The sequence below is a fragment of the Archocentrus centrarchus genome, chromosome 14 (assembly GCF_007364275.1).
Source record: "Archocentrus centrarchus isolate MPI-CPG fArcCen1 chromosome 14, fArcCen1, whole genome shotgun sequence".
NCBI lineage: Eukaryota > Metazoa > Chordata > Actinopteri > Cichliformes > Cichlidae > Archocentrus > Archocentrus centrarchus.
In genome coordinates, this window is record NC_044359.1 from 29,498,489 (window position 1) to 29,519,051 (window position 20,563).

Below are 20,563 nucleotides of genomic sequence, written 5' to 3' on the forward strand. Positions count from 1 at the left end.
TTTAATAAGGCTGATGCTTATTATCGTGTATGCTCACACAACTAAATGTGTGTGCTACTATACATGTGACAGAGATCCCAGTTGTTGAAAAAATGAAGACTGTGGTACAGTCGGGTGTCATAAAGTTACTCATGTTATTGTTTAATCCCTTTAGCCAGCAGGATTATTCAAACTTGCTTCAATTGCTAACTTGTTTTCCTTTGGAGGCCAGCAGGGTGATTTGAGCAAGTATTATAAACCCAGGCACACCTCATTTAAAGAAAACCGTTCACTTATTTTGTCAGTTTTACATTGAATTATTGATTATAGAGCCTGAAGAATAGTTTAGGGATTAAAGAGACATTAAATGTGACTCTAGAAGGTTTACAGCTAAAAATACCAACTAAACAGTCTGAGAGATTCCCCATGTGGGGACTTTGATGCAGAGAGGACACAGTTTTCCTGAGTGCATAAGAAGCTCAAAGACCATCAATAAAATGCCCTTTAAGTGACACCAGCAGATAGTGAAACTGACCATGTAAAAAATCAATTCCCTCATTTTTTCTACTTTATGTATGCAAGACTCCAGCTCTCCATGGTCTGTCCTCAGGTTCAGACTGTTTCAGCAGGTTGACATATCAGTTTATTGGCATGTATAAAGCCGATTCTCTGTACAGCATCACACAGGTGAAAGCTGCTGCTCTGGATAATCGTCTCTGAGCTGCGTGGTCACTAAAATAGCAATCTGTTTATGGCTTTTGTTGCAATAAACAGAAATAAAATGTTCAAATTGAATCCTGCTCAAAATATCCTCTCTCAGTGCTGAGAAAAGCATGCACTTTCTAAGCAAGTCATCCACTTTAAGCTATGTGATCTAATAAAGTGTCACATAATGACTGCCTGTAGTCTGCACTGAAACAGTGTAAACGATGGTAAGTATAAAGCTATATATTTAGATACATATTGTTCAGAATTAAATAAATAGTGGCTAACTTTTCCCCACATTTTCCCAATCATATCATGTACTAACTCGATCTTATATAAGCAAAAATTACATGATGCAAATGTCCTCCAGAATATCATCCAACATAAAAATAGGCTGAAGTTGTGGGTGAGGTAAACTTTTAAGGAAGCAAATGAACAGATGTTAAAGGGACTGAAGACCGCATGTGCTGGTAGCTTCTATGAGAATGGGGGGGGGGGGGGGGGGGGGGGGGGGGGGGGGCAGAGAGAGAGAGAGAGAGAGAGAGAGAGAGAGAAAGAGGAAGAAGTTTACAGATAACCAGGCCTGAGTGATCACAAAAGAAAATTCATGGTTAAAGGAGAAGTGTTGGATCGGACGGACGTCTATGATAAACCATGTGAGGTGAGTCAACAAACGTTTCTACATTTCTCTACATCGTTTGTTGTTTTTTGTTGTGATCTTATGTGGAGAAATGAGACGGTGCTGAGGAGGCGCGCACTAATGAAAGCTCCTGGAAACAGTGAAATTTGATGTTTGTGTAGGACATGCTTGTGTTTATAATTAATGGACGTGGAGACTGATGATCTATTCAAGTCTTTGTTTTCACATTCAGAGGACATTAGTTGGCATGTAGGTAGCTGGCAGCATACGTATACACAAAGATAAACTGTTCTTTTTCACAAGGCAAGCTTTACGTTTGCACTTTTGAAACCTTGTAGAATCCTGTGTATAGCACATCTGAGTTTCAGGTTTGGAGTTTAACTGTAACTGGATGTGAATAGTTATACCGCATTATCAGATTAAATTGCTTCTTTTCAGCTTTTGCTAATTTTATACTTTAATTCAAATTTGGGTAAATAACATGACAGCGGGGTTAGTTGATATTACAGTAAACATGTGGGAGTTGTTCCAGCGAGCCACATGAAATTAAGATTGTGTGTCTGAAAAGACATTAGCGATAAGGCTAATGTAATCAGTATACTCTAAACAAACTGATACAGTAGGGAAAAAAAGCAAAACAAGAAGCCAGTATAACTGGGCACAACTTACATGACAGCTTGGATTTCACTTTGGCAAATTCCCAAATGATTTACCAGACTGCTCTTCATGGTGTCTTTTTTCAGTTGTTAAATTATTGAACTATAATGTTCCCCCCCTCATATCCATTCCCACACCCTTCTGCCACTCCGGCCTGGATGTTTTGCTACATTACTCCCTCTAACTGTTGATTTCCTACCTTCATTAGTTTCATGATCAGTGGGGTTTCTCAGGTTCTCTGACCACTGTGTGCACATATGCTGCTTATCAGAAGCAGGCTATCATTTAATTGCTTTTCACGAGATTCGTGGAGTGTAGAGTTGATTAGACAATTCTCAATTTCTAATTGTTAATAAGCGATGTACTATGCTGAGCTAAAAGAGGTAATATTACTTAATAGTGGTGGCATGTTTTAAGTAGTCATGAACAGAGTTTTAATATGGCAGATGGCCAGAGTACACCACACAAATTAGATCCAGCTATTCACATCACATTACTACTGAAGGTATTACATGGCAAGCAATTTTTAGCCTTTTCTTCCTCTTATGAATCTCTCACTATGAATTATTATTACTACTAAGTCAAGTTTATCAAATCAAAAATTGTTACTATGTTTCCTTGTTTGTTTTTTAAGATTAAAGCAGCTTTTCCTCTTCTGTATGGGAAGCAGAAATAAAATGACATTAAAAATACATTTTAGGCCACGCATGGCAAATACAACATTGTGTTTCACCTGTTCGCTCTGTGTCTTTGTAAATCAGCAACAGCACAAAATGAAAGTGGAGACAAACGTCAGTGGCCTTTATTTGAGGATTCCTATGAAAGCCTCCCTGTCTTTTCATTGCCTATAACCAGTAAAGCCTGGTCATTATGGCTGCAAATGACGGGAGCCCGATGACCAGGAGTGCAGCTCGATCTAAACTCTGTCGGTGCTGAACAAATAAAGTCCCCATGGAAACAAGACATGTTTATCCCTGAGGGAAATCCATTAACTTTATCAAAAACATTAAAAAGTGAGATCCTCTGAATGTCTGAGTACAGATGAACAAAGGCTGCATTAAATTAATTAACCTGAAGCATGAGAAGACAAAAAGTAACATCATCATTTAAGATAATGACCAAGTTATGAGTACATTTTTGTACAAATGTATTATTAAAGGCTGAAAAAAGCCAACGAGAAAGATCTGGAAAAGCCCTCTGGCAGCTCTCCCTTCTTTCTTCTATGTTTAAGTGCGTTCTTCATGCAGGTTAAAAGTTTTATTTGGGGGTTAAATGCTAATTCAAACTCTGCTCTATTTGGTGAACAGCCTGCTTAATCATTATCATAGTCATTATTTTTACATCTATTTTATTCATTGAGGACAATATTATTCAACATAGTTTCAATACAGAGCGTGAAGCTGATGTGCTGCAGAGACAGTTTATAGCTATTCCTAATTTCCAATCCTTGTCCCTCACTGGGCATCCACAATATACAGACAAATTATTACAGCATTCAATTACATAAAATCACATTAAACAATAAATGCAAAACTACAATAAACACACATAACTAGGGGAAAATGAAGTGAAATATAGAAATATGGTGAGAGATAGATACATAAATTAAGATGATTTATTTATCCATTTATACTCATTACTTTGAGTACCTTGTATGTTCTTGAGGCAAAACCTCAGGGCAAAATTAATCAAATCTTCTCTCTTCCAAAAATAAGATCTTTGAATATGATTGTCAAAAAAAAAAAAAAAAAAACAAACTTAAATGACTTGCACCAAATCTTTTTAGGGCCGAGGCTATGATAATACAAAGAGCACAGTTGTGCTCTAATTATTATGTTATCAAAGTTATCATTCTATTATTGCTGGAAAGCAACCATAGTTTCCTAATATGAACATTAGGAAACATTATATCCACTCTTAGCACTTTTGAATGTTTGTCATCACAACATGAATTATACTCTGTTGTGTTTTTCTGTTGGGAAAGCACTGAAGAGGGTCAGGATTGGAGCCACAAAACAAAATTGCCACAATTGGAATCTAAACAAGAATGAGCAGTTTGTCCTGTTAAACATGTCATAAAACTGAAGACTCTGGTAGCTTATCTTCTGTGTAAACCATACTTACCAGCAAATATTGCTTGTGTATCCAATGTTTACCCTAATGGTTGAGTTATGATTCAGCCACAATGAACAAACGGTATCTGTAAACACAAATGTCACATTTTCTGTTTGTTGTATTCATGGATGTAATAATAACTAGTTAAATATAAGTTTGCCTATTTTACAGTTTGAAGGATTTAGTTATTGCATTTTTTTTTCTTTTTAAATATACCTACACCTAACACAGAGTTAAATGTAAGTGTAGTGTAAATTAAGTGTAAGTGTAAAATCAGTAATAGTGTGGTGTGGAAGCCCACAGTGGCTCTACGTGTTTACTGGGTGCTTTAAAAAAAAAATCCATTACATAACTGTGACTGTTGCCATGTGTCTAGTTTCTATATTTAATGAATTTAAAGAGTGATGAACGGGCAACACATGAAACATGACATCCATAACACAGATGTCGTCAAATTAAATTAATTCTTACAGGAAATTGGTTTAGCTGCCTTATTATTAAACTACGAGCTTCATTCATCAGCACTGGCTCAGGACAGGGCAGCTGTCAAGCAAGTCAAAGAAAAACAGAGCAAGTTTGTTTATCCAGGTTTATTTCTGTACCGTATGTAATTTATTTTTAGCCTTCAGCTTTCACAAATGCAAGACATTTGTAGATGTAAACCTAGCAGAAAAATAGATGAATATAGAAGGAATCATGTTTTTGATATTGTGTGTCTAAGTAGCTGATGAAATTTCTTAAAATGTATTAATTTTTTTTAGGTCATGTATATTTAGCTATACATGCTTGTTTACCTTTAATGTCAACCCATACTTAAAGTGCTTAAAAAATTTTTTTATGTCTCCTTAGACTCTGATAGTGTTTTATGACTGTTTTTAATGTCTTGTCATGTATTACCCTGATAGTAATGCACAACAGAGTACAGGCCATGCTTTCTTTAGCTAGTAAATATTCCCATCTGGGAACAGCTCTCTAACCACACGCATACAAAAGCACATTCTTTTTATTTGTATCTGTTGTAGATAGTGTAGGTCCGTTAATGTAATGAATTTATTTAGAGCCCAGCCTGCCAGGCCAGGTCAAGCGCTGCACTAGTAAACTAGGACCAGCTAACATCTTTAAGCAGCATCTTCAGTTTCAGTGACCCAAAATTAGTAAAAACTGACAAAATGTATTTTGCAAGCTGTGCTGTAGCCCCCCTGTCTTATACTGAATGATTTATAATTTTTTTCTATATAAACATTAATACTTAAATAACAAAATGAAGGGAGACCATATAATTTCATATTTCCATACTGTCAGGATTTGTATAAATATAGCCCTGTGCATAGTTTGTCTGTTAGTCATTTTCTCAGTGACCGTCTGTGATATTTTGACCTTCAGCAACAGCTGAACCTTTTCATGAAATGACTGATGGATAAATGTTTCCCTTTTTAACCCCATTGTACTTGTTTTTCACCAGGGTCAAGTTGACTTCAGAGGTTGTGGCAGTGTGAAACAAGATGATGAAGGGCTTTCCGCACAGAGATACACTTTTGAACCCGACTGCCTCTACGAACATGGAAAGGACTGTCTAAGGGAACCAAGAGCTGCTGAGAAAGTTTGGAGATAATTGGATGAGTCTTTTTCTATATTTTCTACTGAGAAACCAGCAGTGGCACTAATTCAGTGACCTAGTGTCAGAGAAGGAGGGCATCATGATCACCACAGCTCTGCGTTGGCTCATCCTAGTGTCTTTTATCATTCTTACCGTTGGTGGTAACGTGTTGGTGTGTTTGGCTGTGGGAATGAGCCGTGGACTGTGGAGACTTGGTAACTGCTTCGTGGTGTCGCTGGCAGTGACAGATCTCCTGCTTGGCCTGCTGGTGCTGCCCTTGTCTGCCACTGTGGAGTTGCGCAGCGGGAAATGGCCCTTTGGAGGAGCTCTGTGTAACATCTACATTTCATTAGATGTCATGCTCTGTACAGCTTCCATTCTGACCCTCTTGGCGATCGGTGTGGACCGATACCTTGCCATATCTGCACCCCTTAGTCACTCCCGGAGAGTTACACCTCTAAGGGTGACTCTGGCCATAACTACCATCTGGGCCATGTCACTAGTTGTGTCCTTTCTGTCTATCCACTTGGGCTGGAACACAGCTGACTACAGAGTTCAAAACTTGGACTGGGGCATGGAGGAGGATGAAAAGGAGGGACGCTACTGCCAGTTTGAATGGAATAACAACTATATACTTATTTATGCCTTCGGCACATTTTACCTGCCTCTGATGATTATGTGTGGATTATATCTTTGCATATTCAGGGTGGCGCGAGAACAGGTCAGTGTTTATTATGATTTTGCTTGATTTGATTACATTATGATCTGTTGAAGATCATAATATAAGGTTTGTGGGGGTTTTTTTGAAGGTGTCTAATAAAGATATGATTCTGCACTGCATTTTATAGGAAACAAATATTTTCAGTGGGCATTTAAATGTGATTTATTCACAGACATATTGTTGTGTAATAGTAAATTCTTTGTTATCAAATCACTGACTTAGTTGGGTCCCAAGATCTCATTATCTTTGTCCTCTGGCTCTCTATCCTTCTCTTAATAATCTTTTCAGGCGAGGCGAATTCGTGCTACCATACCATCATTTGCACGTACAGCAACTGCAGCGGTAGCTCGAGAGCACAAAGCTACAGTGACCCTGGCTGCAGTACTCGGGGCTTTTGTCATCTGCTGGTTCCCCTACTTTACCTACTTAACCTACATTGGCATGAAGGAAAAGACAAACCCACCAAACACACTTCACTCTGTAGTCCTGTGGTTGGGCTATTTTAACTCCACCCTCAATCCCATCCTTTATCCTGCTTTCAACAGGGATTTCCGCAGGGCCTACAGAGGGCTGCTTCGCTGCAAAAGACTAAATCGCAGAAAACTGCACCTTAATGGTGTGTCTGTAAATAAGCGATTGGCCTTTACTGATGGACAAAGACTGCCCCGAAAGTCTGAGAAACATATGCAAGAATGAAACTGAGGGAAAGAGCCTAAAGCTGCATGTGGAAGATGGTTTTCCTGATGAGCCAAGAAGAAATGCTATGGATGCTGTCTCACTGATAGACTGGCCGCAAGATGTTGCAGCTGCTCACCTACTCAAAGAACCAGATAAGCTAATGATTAACAGTGTAACGTAGATAGTGCCAAAGATTATGCAACTTGAGGCAAAATGCAATAAAGGGTACATAATGTTTGTTAGTGATTAATAACACTGTTATTGGAAAATATCAGCAGCAAAATTCAATCTTCATTTAGTTTAGTCCAGACATTTTTCTTTAATTATGATGATATTGAACTCAAACAGCGGCATTGAAATGTAAGTGTTTAAGACAACAGTAGGCTTCAGAAAAGAGAAGTGGAGCTCGGTCAGATAAATAGATGACTCAGTAAGTTTCCCAGAAAGCTGCACGGAGACCCGTGTGGTTAAAAGTTTGCAAACTGCTTATTTTCACACCCTCAAGCCCAGCCATTGATTTACTGTGTACAATATGTGTATGTTTTACTGGCCCGAATAGAATAATCTGAAGGACTCCTTTACACTTTTACAGATTAACTGCCACTGAACAGCATGTCTGTTCGTTAAAGTTAAACTGTGATAAAGTTCTTTTTTTCTGGTGGACACGCTTTGCTTAATGAAATGCTGTCATTGATGACAATAAAAATATCATCACAGCTTTGCTGCCTTTATTTACTGTAACAACATCAACAGATAAGATCTTTTGGCCATTATAACCGCTGATATCAGATAATAATGACAGGGAATATAATATATAGTCTATTGTCAAAAATAATTTTGAGAAGTAAAAATAAAATCTAAATCTTTAGATGTTATAACAAGTACAGTTTATATTTAAAGTGTCACACATATACTGCACATTTTATTTTTATGCATTTAATAAACATGTTTAACACACGTTATATTTATTAGTTTTATTCCTTAAAAGTATTGGTATTAATCACTTCCTAACCCTATCAAATCAAGTATTATTCATCTGTATAGATTTTTCTTCTTTAAATTAAAAACCATTAAAACTCACAAGTAAACATTTACATGGAGACTATGAATATTTTACAGACAGTGAACTATGACCTGAATTTTGATCTAGTAAAGTCCAGTTTCATTTGTGTCTTCGAATGATTGAAGACAGCCATCAGTGGGAATTGGTTTCAGAAATCTCATTAACAAGGCGAGCTGAGGGTGATTTTTATGAAAGATTCATGCCGTCACTGGTGACATGGATGGCAGTGTAAGTAGGGTAGTGGAATTTAAATTCTGTTGCTTCAGTCTTGTAGAGAAGAGTATGTTACTGAACAGCAGACATCAGTCACATGTATATGGTCTGAAACTGGTGGCAGAAGATTGTGGGACACATTATAGCTTTAGTGTCACCTTCCAGAGTTTTCCAAAAGTCTGCATGTCAGAGTGTACAGCCATTATACCTGCCAGTATTTGTCATGGTCCCTGGCTGTTTTGTAGTGTTTTTCTTTTTGTTTTTTTGCTTTCTCTGGTGTGTGTGTGTGTGTGTGTATGTTGGTGGGGCGTCTCTCTGGAGCTGTGGGTGTGAGTCTCCTCCCTCCTGGGCCGGCCTTCGTAGAAGCTGTTTCCACACCTGGCTCTGATCAGCCCGTCATCCTGCAGTAGGCTTTCACCCGTCGCTGGATCGTTGACTGTGAACCAGTTAGTTTCGGCCACCTCTTGTGAGTCTGTGTTATTTACCGCCGCCTTGACTTACCTGTGTTTTCTTTGTGCTCAGATTCCCCGTCGAGTGGAAGTGTTCCTGGAGACCGCAGCCCAGTCTCACCCCCCAACGCCACCTCTCTGCCTGCTCTCCACATCACCCCTGGAGACCTGCCCATCTCCCTTTCCTCACTGTAAATAAAGCCTTGCACTGAACCCATCACTCTGTGTCTGCTTTGAGTCCACAGCACCTAAATGTGACAGTATTTAGGGATTCTTCCGTGTGTGTGTGTGTGTGTGTGTGTGTGTGTCTGTCTGTGTGCGCTTAGACTCCATTGCTGTTCCTCCAGAGGCGGAATCCAAGGAGTGGTCTCTGCCCCAATAATCAGGTACCTGTGGTCCCTGCTCCTGTTTACTCACCTGTTGGCTGTTATGCTGATTAAGATCCGTTAAATGATGGAAGCTTCCTCCAAACCGGTGCCAGGTTGTCTCATTGCTAGGGGTAATGCAAAGCTCAGCTCCTTGTTCAAACCCTCACATGCTCAGGTTGTTGTCTCTTCCTCAACTTACCTTTTCCTTCCCGCCTGCAGCTCGCCAGCAGCAGCCTCGGAGTAAAAGGACCGGAAACTCACTCATTTGTATTTCAGAAGGCCAAATGTTATTCTAGCAGGACAAAAGTGAACATTTACTAGATGTGCTTTGAATCCTTGAATTTTTTTCAAATGTTTTTTAAATGCATCATATTAAACAATTTATTTATTACAAATCTATTATAAGATTCATTGCAGTTGCAAGGTGAGAATAAAGCTATGCAGACTAAGCAGCTTGCACTTCAGCTTTTCAACATGAGATAGATCACTCTGAGCTCACTCAGATTAACCCTTGTCCTCTGAGTGACAGATATGCTCTTGTGAATGTTAATTATGGTCAATATTTGATCAATATTTGATTGTTGTTTAATTACAAACAATGATAGTTGAAAACATCATTCCTTGATTGCCAAAAAAAGAAAAAAACATTAACTATTTAAGCTCTGAAATGTATCTATGTGTATATTGTTTAATGTGTGTGTTAGGATTAATTCACATCAAATATTATAGATACATAATGAATAACTTGTGCAAAACAGCAGGTTCCATTCTTTAACAGTGTATAAAATCCTAACTTAATCTGGGTTTTTCATTTTGCAACTGAGCTGAACTGGACTGAACCTCCGAATATAAAAAGGTCAAAAAGCTCCACAGAATTCTAAAATAATCTAAATGCATGAGAACCGTGTGAAACTGCTGTCACGCCATACATGACGGGACCAAAATGTACTTTGTAATAATGATTACGCTAAGTTAGACTTTCAAATCCACAGTGATGCCGTGCAGTGTGCTCCATCATATGCTTCATGAAAACATATTGCTGGCTCACAAGTGCACTAATCCAATATTGTGCTTGTTTCATTATTTATTTAAGACCCGATTCATTATAAACCTTTTTTATAATCTCAGCTGTGCAGTCCCTCATTTTCACTCTGGTTTTCTCTGTTTACCTGAACACTGTCATTTCCAGCGTTACACCTCCACAGCACAAAAATAAATCAAATTCAACCAGCTGCACAAAGAGCAGCATTTTTATCTGACTGTCAATAGCTGCAGTATTATTGCTCTGGAGTGTGTCTCTGTGTGAGCAATTATTTGCCCATGTTAATGGAATACTGCCTTCGCTCTGATAGATGTGTGGCAGTAGGCCTGCTGTTGAGGACTGCCGTCTGAGCGTCAGTCATCTTTGCAAATAAAATTCTCTTTCACCAGTATTTAAGATGAGCTGCTCGGTAAAGAGCACAAGGAAAAAAGTAGGATATAAATGTGACACGTTTGGCGCTGTCATCAGTATAATTACAGCATGAGAGGAGAGCAAAAAAAAGAAGAAAAAGAATTTTCCTGCATCGGTGCTATGTGACAGTTTCACTTCAGCAAAAAATGTTAAATAGTTAAACCTGCGTGCTTCTGTGTGTTCATCAGATTTTGTTACCTTTTGAGCACCAAGCGTGGCTCGATTTGGTAAAGCAGGAATGCAGTATTTTATATCTTGTGATGCACTGCCAAAAGGTTTCAGCTTCTTCCTGTTAAAAGGAGAGTTTTCCCTTCCCGCTGTCGCCTACTGCATGCTCACTGGGGATCGATCATCTGATTGTTGGGGTTTTCTCTTTAAGACTGCAGGGCATTTACGTCACAGTATAAAGCCCCTTGAAGCGACTGCTGTTGTGATTTGGCGCTATATAAATAAACTTGAACTGATCTAAATTGTTGAGCCAACAGTTTTCTGTTTACTATCTAAAACAATCTTCTAAAGAAGCCAGTTGACACCAAAGCACTGGGTGTTAATGGCTCTGTTTGCGATAGCTCGGTTTTGTAAACCCGTTATTTACAGAAGTGGAACTAAGTGTCAAAACTGACATGATGCATACTTCTGAATAAAATGATATTAAATTACACTACCAAAGGATCGGTCCTCAATTAATCCACTATAGGATTAATCTGGCCTCAATACAAGGAGAGGCCAGAATATTGTGGATTAAAATAGCCCAGGTGAAACTGCCTTCTTTTCACAGCAGCAGCTTCACTCTGAGCACACACACGACAATTTTTTCAGAGAGGAGTCACCAAAGTCTGGATGCCCTCATATCAGGAACAGGGCGACCTGGTGTGACCAAACAATGTATTTCCACCAGGTGGCAGTATTAACCAGCTTGTTCTCTGCAGACTTGCTTTGCAGAAAACCCCTATGTACTTTTCACAGCTGTGATCATTCTCCATGTGTTATATATAGCTTAAAAAAAATCAACAATGATGTATTATTCAAATATCAGTAACGAGAGGGGCAGTATGGCAAGTTTGTTAATATCTCTTCAGGGACTCCGATCAACATATTAAAAAGAACACTCATAATGTTTTGGACTATCTGGTCAAGAGCAGCAGTCAGAGGCAGAGTTTAAGAGGTCTAAAGATTACATTAGAGCCCACTCAAGTCATTAAATTCAAAAGCCTTCAGAAATCCACCTCATGGGCAGCTTTGAGATTAGAGCGAGAGAAAGTTACTGAAAACTCTGATTTTTATTATTATTATTATTTAATTAAGATGCATAGGGAAGGTCATGTCTTGGTTCACAATGACTCTCCTTAGGTTAAAGATAAGAGCTGGTTAGTAGTAGCAGAAAGGATATCAGCTCATAATTATTGTTTTAAATGTTTCAAAGATTCAGAAATGCTCTTTCTAATTTTCACATAGTCCGTGTCCAATTTGCTGCTATCAGTTCAGTTATTTGGTATCTATTTATTTATTGTCTTGGGAATATGATAAGAGCATTTAAATATCCTCATACATTATGCAACAGAGTAGGAGGAGAAGGTGGGCGGTGAGGTGCAAAAAAAAAACTTAAAATAAGATTCCTTTTCTGGTTTCAAGCCGCCATGTAAGCCTGCTCTGTAAGCATGCAGATACTGCCTTTGCATTTGATTGGAGTCTTGGCTGGTGTTTGTTAAGTCGCACGTCCTAATTGTCCCCAGTGGACCTGAACAGGACAGCAGCTGCCATGGATAATTAAACAAATTTCTTCCGCAGGCTGCACCGGGAGTTGACGAAGGTTTTTACAATTGTTTAGAATTAACACATGAAGGAAAAGAACAACATTATGCTACACTTCTGATAGCACCTACACGTTGCGTCTCATCTAATCTGTGGATATTTTGTATATGTACTGAGAAGGTTGTAACGCGTGTTTATACTGTACCTTCATCTCTGATGCAGTCGAGGTTTTCTTTGTGGAGTCAGCGCTTCTGTTGTACCCACATGAGTGTTGGCTGCAGCAGAGGCAGTGCAGAGATTTGCAGTTCTATAGAAGAGCTGGAAACTTCATTTTGAGTAACTGAACAAGTTTACAGGTTTTATTTTTAAGTTTACAAGTCACACCTATCCATGGACAAAGGCATGTTATTAGTAAAGTTGAACAAGATAAGCCAGAAATTTGTGATGGAGGCCTGTGTGTATTTTTGTGTGTGGGTCTAGCTTTTGGCTCCACGTCTTATTTCAGCTCCGCGGCTTCCCACTGTTCTTGTCACTTCTCATCGTTCCATGCGCAGATGACCGCTAAACTAAACTCCTGTCTAGAGAACCAGGAGCTGGTTTGTCTGAGCATGCTCAGTGCGGGGGCTTGGAAGGCTTAACATCTGAGTGTGGGAGGCAGCACAGCGCTGCTGCAGGGGTCAGCTGTGTGGCTGCCTGCGCCCGACAGCAGTTGTTTTTATACTGACAGCACTGAAAAGATAACCCTGAGGAAACGGAAAATCTGCAGCTTCGCTCACCAGGATTATCAAAATGAGTGCAGGAAAGAGCACAGGGTTTGGACTTTCAAACTATTTTATTCATATATACAGATTTTCTTTGTGGCTGAGGAATGAGCTTCACTATGGCAACAATATTTTCTCCAAATAAGTGAGAAAGTATTTTATCAGTTTTTCAAATTCCTATATCACCTTGGACTCTTTGAGCAGTCTTTCTTTCCCATCATATACTTTTTTTTTTTTTTTTTTTTTTTGCTCTGGCTACATATCAGAGTAAGAAACATATTTGATTGACACACACACACACTGACAGTGACTAGTTTCAGTTTATTGATATAATGATTTGATAGATGTAAAGTCTTTGGGTTATGACTACAATGAAGTGCCTCATAAATAACTCAACAGTGCCACAGAGCACACTCCCTGCATGTGGTGCAAAATTAGACCAGTGAATTATCCAAGTTGTATGTGTGTTGACATTGCCATGGTTACTAATGGTCTCTGTGGGGCAAACATGATTACAATGAGCATGTGGGTGAAGGGACAAATGAGAATGGCAGTCTGTTACTTTCTGTGCTAACAAGGTGGTTTGCAGCTGTGGTGCAAAGCACCTTTGCTCAATTACTGGTGAAGTAACCTGTAAAGAGTTACTTGTGCTTTATGTCCCACTTTTATTTTATATTGTGTTTTATTTTATGCTGCATTTTTAGTTTATGTATATTTTATGTTACAGTGGGATACATTTCACAGTATTATTTGGCACCAATACTTATTTTCATATTAACATTTTATGTTAAAGCATCATTGTCTAAAGGAATGAAATGCATTATTTTAGACTAAAACAGTGTTTGATGAATCAGTGAGCGTGCACATGGGTTCAGTTCTCACGTGATGCTTCTGTCTTTGGATCTGGAAAATGTGGACTCAGTTGAAAACTGCTACAAACTCATCTAAAAGTAGCAGCTGCTCTGAAACCTTTCGGGACATGTCAGAGATGATGATCTTGAATGGGAGATGACCCAAATTTAAATCAGTTAAGGTTTTTGTCACGGACCGCTGTGTGGCGAGCGGCAAAGGACCCAGATTAGATCTGAACTTTATTTTTATTCACAGGGAGAAATACAAAATATGCACAGAGCAGGAACTGGAACCAGGAAACAACATGGGAACACACAGCATGAGGGAAGCTGAAGAAAAAGACACTATACATATATACAATATACATATACACACACACAAGATAATCAGGGAGAGTGGAGACAGCAGAGGAGGTGAACTGAATCTATCTAATGAGACAAGGGAAGCAAAATTAAATACAACGCACAGGATGCAAAGGACTGCCAAAGTAAAACAGGAAGTAGGCTGAAATTAGCAATAAAGTGATCCAAAAAGTGTTTACTGAAGTTACAGAACAATGAGAAGTCTTCTCCCAACCAGATGAGTTGTCCCCAACCAGCCATTAAAAAGAAGGCACATCTGAAGCACTTCAGCATTGACTTCACTTTTCAGATCTGCAAGCAAACCTCCATGTTTTATACCACATGTTTTGTATCCATCTCCTAAATTACTGCTATTTTGTGGCCGCAGCTAGCTTGACTGCCAGCCATTAAACACTGTGCATGATTTCCGTCATTTTCATGAAAGTGTCCGTGTCGCATTACCAAAGGCTGGCAAGCTGAGAGGGGAGGAGTAGTTGCTGTTTGTACATGTAGACTGAAGGGAGACGGATGCATGCAGAAACAAGGGGAAGCAGCAGCAAGTAAACGTGCAAGTTACTTGCACTGTGGGTCATATTGATCATATGATCAATATGACCCACAGTGAGTGACTGAGACCATAAACTCAGCAGTAAAGTATGTGCAGTGATCAAGACAGAAAGCTGGTTTGATCAAGTTTCATCAGGTGTAATAAATGTAACAACCTTGATTCCTCATTAATATTTGAATCCCACTTTAGATATTAACAATAAACCATGGGTGTCACACAAAGCCCTTCTGCCTTCTGAGCTTATGGAAAGCTGCTTTTTGGAGATACGTGGTCCTCACTGGACCGCTGAACCATTTTATACTATATGATTCATTACTGCTGATTGAAGAATATAAAGTATTTAAAGCAAACATTACAGAGTTTTTATGTAGCATATGCCACTCAGATTGATGCATATAACAGAAAGTGTCCTTGGTCACATCAGCAGACAAATGTTGTCTAGCTGCGTATTTCATGACAGCCATTTTGACATGAAAATCATAGGTAAATAATCATTCCTTCTCTGTGTTGTTCATATTTCGGTCAAAACCATATTTTTAGAAATTTTAAACCATCTTGCTGCTCAGTCTTTGACAGTCTGTCTCTTTCTGTATTGGCACCATATGCAGCATTGTTTCATGACAGAGACGTAAATAAACGCTGTCCTATAAAGCATCTCGGATGGAAATGCAAAATTCATTTTGAGGACTGATACTGTATGAAGTTCCTTTTCATAGTTTGTAATCTAATTTGATTACTAATGTAATGCGCATACTCTTTTTGACAGTGTGGCCAGCTCTGTGTTTCTATTTATAACATGCCACTCTATGAGTAAAGTGCACTTCCCATGGGATCCAAACAGGACTGTGCGAACAAGCACCTCAAGTCACGAAAGCTATGGTCTTCCTGTTTAAGCTTCCTTCATTTATTCATTTATTTATTGTCTTTTGTGACATTTAGGACGAAGATACTATCAGACAGAGACTTGCAACCGTATGGCTATGACCTTGAGAAGATAAATTTAATCTATAAGCATTAAAAAAGACGAGACAGGATGGGGGGGGGGGGGGGGGGGGGGGGGTAGACAGAGGAAGTACTGCGTCATGCTCTCCCTGAGCGTTTCCCCAGGTCACTGGAGTGAGAAACATAAAGCTCTGTCTCCAAAAGCAAATCGCAGGCTTACATAACCTGTTCTGGAGTCATTTGGAGATAGGGGAGACTACTGTGGTTCAGTCTCGGAAATGGTATCTTTGCATTTCTGATGGATGTTTGATTAAGGGAGTTACAAAAACGTGCATTCAGTCTGAGCAAGTTACTTCCATATCGGTACATGACAAACACGATGACAGTGATGAATTAAGAGTCTTCTGGAATATCTGCTGTTTCACATTACATTTTAGTATCATTTCTGGATTTGTTTTATTCCATCCATCTTTTTTTCTTTGCATTTTACTTCTTATGTGTTTCATGTAGTTGCATGGCATTTCATTTGATACATTTTGAGAGACCTTATATACCATATAGATGCACAATGTTTAATGGGTATGTATTATACATCATTTATTATGCTAAATTAAAAAAAAAAAAATCAGCATTTTAAGGGTCAAGGTATCAGTATCTCAAATATATAACCTGGTACAGATAATATAGTACAAACTTAAGTCTGGACTTCATGAAGCACAGATGTGCTTTAAAACATATTCCTGATATTTTATTAGGTGGTGATATAACTTTCTGAAAAGGATTACATTCACTGATTCAGACCATTTAGTGAATTGTGCAAATACATAGGCTCAAGAAAAAGGTAGAATAAAGCACATCAACCACTAAGAGTGTGACTAAAAGTGGAATGCAAGACAGGAGGAGGGAGCATAGAGAGGGGAGGGTGGGTACAGTGGTGGCTGCCTGCGCTCTCTGCAGTACAGATCTGCTGAGAGTACCAGAGCAGAGCTCTTCCACAGATCACAGCCGCAGGGCTCCCACCACAGTTTAGGGGGAAAATCTTACACAGAAATATATACAAGAGGACAACAGACAGAAGACAAAAGACAAGGCAAAGAGGACGACAAGACAAGAAAAGAAGTGATCGCACAAACTGGCAGAGGAGGTAAGAAGCCCTGCACGAGGATCTGTGCTCATTCTTGGATGGACAGAACTTCCAGAGGGGGCGAAACGCTTCATGTTCTACTTTTGGAGTCCATTTAATAATTTATCTTCTCACTTATTTTGGTCTGTGAAAAGCAACTTTGCTTTTTAAAAAGTTTAACATATAAGTCTGGACTTTCTTTCCAAGTGAACATTTCCTTCTTTTTTGGCTCTTTCTGACAATTGTAATACCTGGCTCTGAGCTGCTGCTAGTGTATCTTTGTGTATAATTCCTCTGAGTGTTTCTGTGATGTCTTTCGGAATGAGAGAGTGAAACATGACTGAGGCACTCAGGCACTAATGCATGACTGCTTGGAAGCATATTGTGAGTGTGAGTAAAATTCTGTGTCTTGTTTGTAAGCTGTGAAATGAAAGCTTCATCGTGCATGTTACTTTTTATGTATCCCTTTTCTCCACAAGGAGCCGCTTGAAGGACCTCATGATGTCACATGGCAAAAACTGCTGAAGCAGATTCTCCTTTGTAATAAGGATCACATCCCACAATAGAAGAAGTTCAAACATTTCTTGAGATATATTGAAGAAATCCTGCTCATCTGCCCCTCCATCCACCTCAGGATGGCTGGCTGTACCAGCCGCTGCAGACAGGGGGTGCTCAAATTGATCCAGTCCCTGCAGAGATTGGTCTCAGGAACACTCACAAAAGGTAATGTGTGTTTTTAATGATGCATTCACACATTCTATGCCTCTTCGATGTGGGTTACGATGCAGTGAGGTCTGATGGTTACTCCTGTGTATGCATTTACATTCAGTTTGATTCTTTTTTTTTAATGGCAGCAGATAACAGCATAATTTACCTTTCTCTTTAAATAGTTAGGCCAAGCCTTACTTTATATAGAAAAATGATTATTCCCCCTCAACAAGCACTTGGCAGTAATAGGGAGGAAAAACTGGATGTTGGGTATTTTCCACTGTTGTCCTTTCTCAAGCTTAATTAATACTTCTGTGCTAAATCTATGTAGAGCCTACAACACACCATATAAAAGTGACAGATGCTGTTGCCAGCATTTACACCTATGGGAGATGTGCCTCCGTTGCTCTGTAATTTCACCACCAAAACACCAGTTGGTGACGGAGTTTCTACCTTCAAGCTGGTCCATTGTCCTCCGGTCGATTCAAGAAATGGTGGCACAGGAAGAATTATCCAGAAATGCATGGAACTAAATGATGGTACTGAATGGGCCGTTCACAGTTGTTGCAGGCGTAGCTGATGCAATGTACTGTGGCATTTCTGGGGGGGGGGGGGTTAAGGGGTAGGTTATAATGCAGGGTTTCAGAGTGTGCTTCAGACTCATTCACTCTCCTGAAAATACTCCAAGTGGGTTGTGGGGACAGTTCCTGAATAGACTGTTTGGGAGACAGCACATATGACACTAACTGATGGGAAAACAATGGACGCCGCACTTTTTGCCCATCGGCACAATCTGAAGTCACACAGATTCTGTAGAAGGGAGCTTACAGGTTAAAGACCAGCTAATGTCCAGTCCAAATGTGTAGAATATGCATTTGGATTGGACATTAGCTGGTTTGTAAAAGGACCTTTACGGTTGTACATGTCCACTCACAGCTTTACAAACATGTTGGAGCTGTTTTCTGTCACCAGGGGGCAGTCTCAAGCCAGTGTTCAAGCCAGCTGTGAAAAGTCATAATCTATGCACACCATCATCCCCATGTGGGATTTATGGTACCATGCTTGTGTCCATTTATTGCTCTTATGTATTTGCCTAAGGGTATGCAACCTATGCTTGCATGCAGTCCTCCAGAAAACCAACAGCACATAACTCAACATGGATGATAATGCATGAAGCCCACAGCCACGTTGTTTGTAACACTGTCCCCTAGTGACAGAAAATAGCTACAACATGTACCTGATGGTCTGCATAGCTTACCATCGGACCTGTATGATCTGTATGGCCAGCACAATACAATATTTGAGCCAGGGGCGGAGCTTCTGGAGGGGCTGGGAGCCCCCGGCCCGGGGCTAGCGGGGGCCCGGATGGGAGAGAGGAGAGGAGAATAAGATTTCAGGTAGCTAGGCCTCTGTCACGTCCAAGGCGAGGTGGAGAAGGAGGGCCCTGTCTTGATTATATCGCAATATGCATGGCTCAATGTGCACAGTATACAACCCACTATACATCACCCATCATTCATGTTTTACACGGGGGTTTTAAAGGTTGCCACAGTCAGGACTGAGTCATGGTTGCTCAAAACTTTACAAGACCGACTGACTTTAGTGATGTAGTAGGTGTAAAATATTGAATAAGATGTTGTACTGCATGACTGGCTTTATTTTCACTCTAAAGGCCGTTTCACACCGGATGCGTTGCGTAAAAACAACATGAAATTTCAAATCTTTCGGATGTGAACTTGTCGTGTAACCTATATACACACCGGACGCTGCGTTTTTGCGAATAAATCAGAGCGCTGCATTTAGCAACATGTGAGTTCATAGCTCAAAACGCGCACTGATGTACTGAATATACAGTGATGTGGGAACAGTAAACTCGTACTATTTTACCTCAGACACACAGCTACACGCTGTTCTGAGTCAGTCGGCTCTCTGAAATTATTCTCTGCCTCCTCACATGTGATCCCAACTCTGTCAACAACAACTGCACACTGATGATATGAAATGTGCGCAAAAGCATCCGTGATGCAGCTTCATACACATGTTCTGGGCATGTGTATGTTATAAAATGATGTTATGATGAGCTTTATTATTTGGGTATAAAGGGCCCGGTCATTTGCCCCGCCCCCGGGCCGGGCTCTGATTTGTTCTGCTAGTGATTTGAGCCACTGCTATGGATGAGCTTTGGATGACTGTACATAAGCATAAGTCTCCATAGGTTACCTTAGATCTTTCACTCTGCAAAGCCAAATACCTACGCAAATGCGGTGCCAAGAATTCCACTTTAGACCTAAAAAAGTTCTTATGTGAAAGCGACTCAGGTGTTGGGATGAGAGGAGACCTAAAAGAGAAAAAAAGAGCAATGGAAATAACAAGCAATCAATATTGCGCAGGTTGGTGAGGCCAGTAGCTGCAGATCAAAAACATGCAGCCAAGAAGCCAGAGATACTTGGAGAAAGGTACAGGCAGAAATATGAGAGGGAGGGAAAAATGCAGTAGAGTGAAGACACAGAGTTAACATGCAATGGTGGCATAAATGTATGGTGGGTGGAAAACAGGAAAGGAAACGGGGTGCTTATTGCATCATAAGAAGCCTCTTAGTCCATGCCTACAAGACGTAAGACTCTGATAGAATTGCTTTTGTGATATAGATTACAGTAAATTTGTATTCCACCACTGAGCCATACTGTGGTCTATTTAGCAACAGCCACGTGTCCTGTCATTGTGTCTTTAAAAGTTACAGAGCTGTTGCCTTGCTATACTTGCAGGAAAAAGTGTGCAAATCCCTTGTAATTTTCTTTATTTCTGCATTAACATGACCTAAACATAAAAGTTTCAGAAGCAAATCAACCAAAGCAAGTAAAAGAAATCAAGCAAACAT

At 39.7% G+C, this 20,563-nt stretch overlaps 2 protein-coding genes across 2 annotated transcripts in view; both read left to right on the forward strand.

Moving 5' to 3' along the window:
• The first annotated feature begins 5,793 nt into the window (after positions 1–5,793).
• hrh2b (histamine receptor H2b) lies at positions 5,794–7,110 on the forward strand. Its single transcript, XM_030747178.1, has 2 exons — positions 5,794–6,414; positions 6,703–7,110. The coding sequence occupies exons 1-2, from the start codon at positions 5,794–5,796 to the stop codon at positions 7,108–7,110; spliced, it is 1,029 nt and encodes a 342-aa protein (XP_030603038.1).
• Positions 7,111–16,835: 9,725 nt separating this feature from the next.
• kcnip1b (Kv channel interacting protein 1 b) overlaps positions 16,836–20,563 on the forward strand; it is a 28,119-nt gene continuing 24,391 nt past the window's right edge. The window contains exons 1-2 of the mRNA XM_030747225.1: positions 16,836–16,998; positions 17,457–17,700. Coding sequence (XP_030603085.1) covers positions 17,613–17,700 — 88 coding nt within the window. The 5' untranslated portion in view covers positions 16,836–16,998; positions 17,457–17,612. The remainder of the gene's footprint in view (positions 16,999–17,456; positions 17,701–20,563) is intronic.

Coding starts and splice junctions, on each gene's coding strand:
- hrh2b (XM_030747178.1), top strand. CDS start 5,794: ATGATCACCACAGCTCTGCGTTGGCTCATCCTAGTGTCTTTTATCATT. Junction 6,415..6,702: donor TCAGGGTGGCGCGAGAACAG/GTCAGTGTTTAT, acceptor TAATCTTTTCAG/GCGAGGCGAATTCGTGCTAC.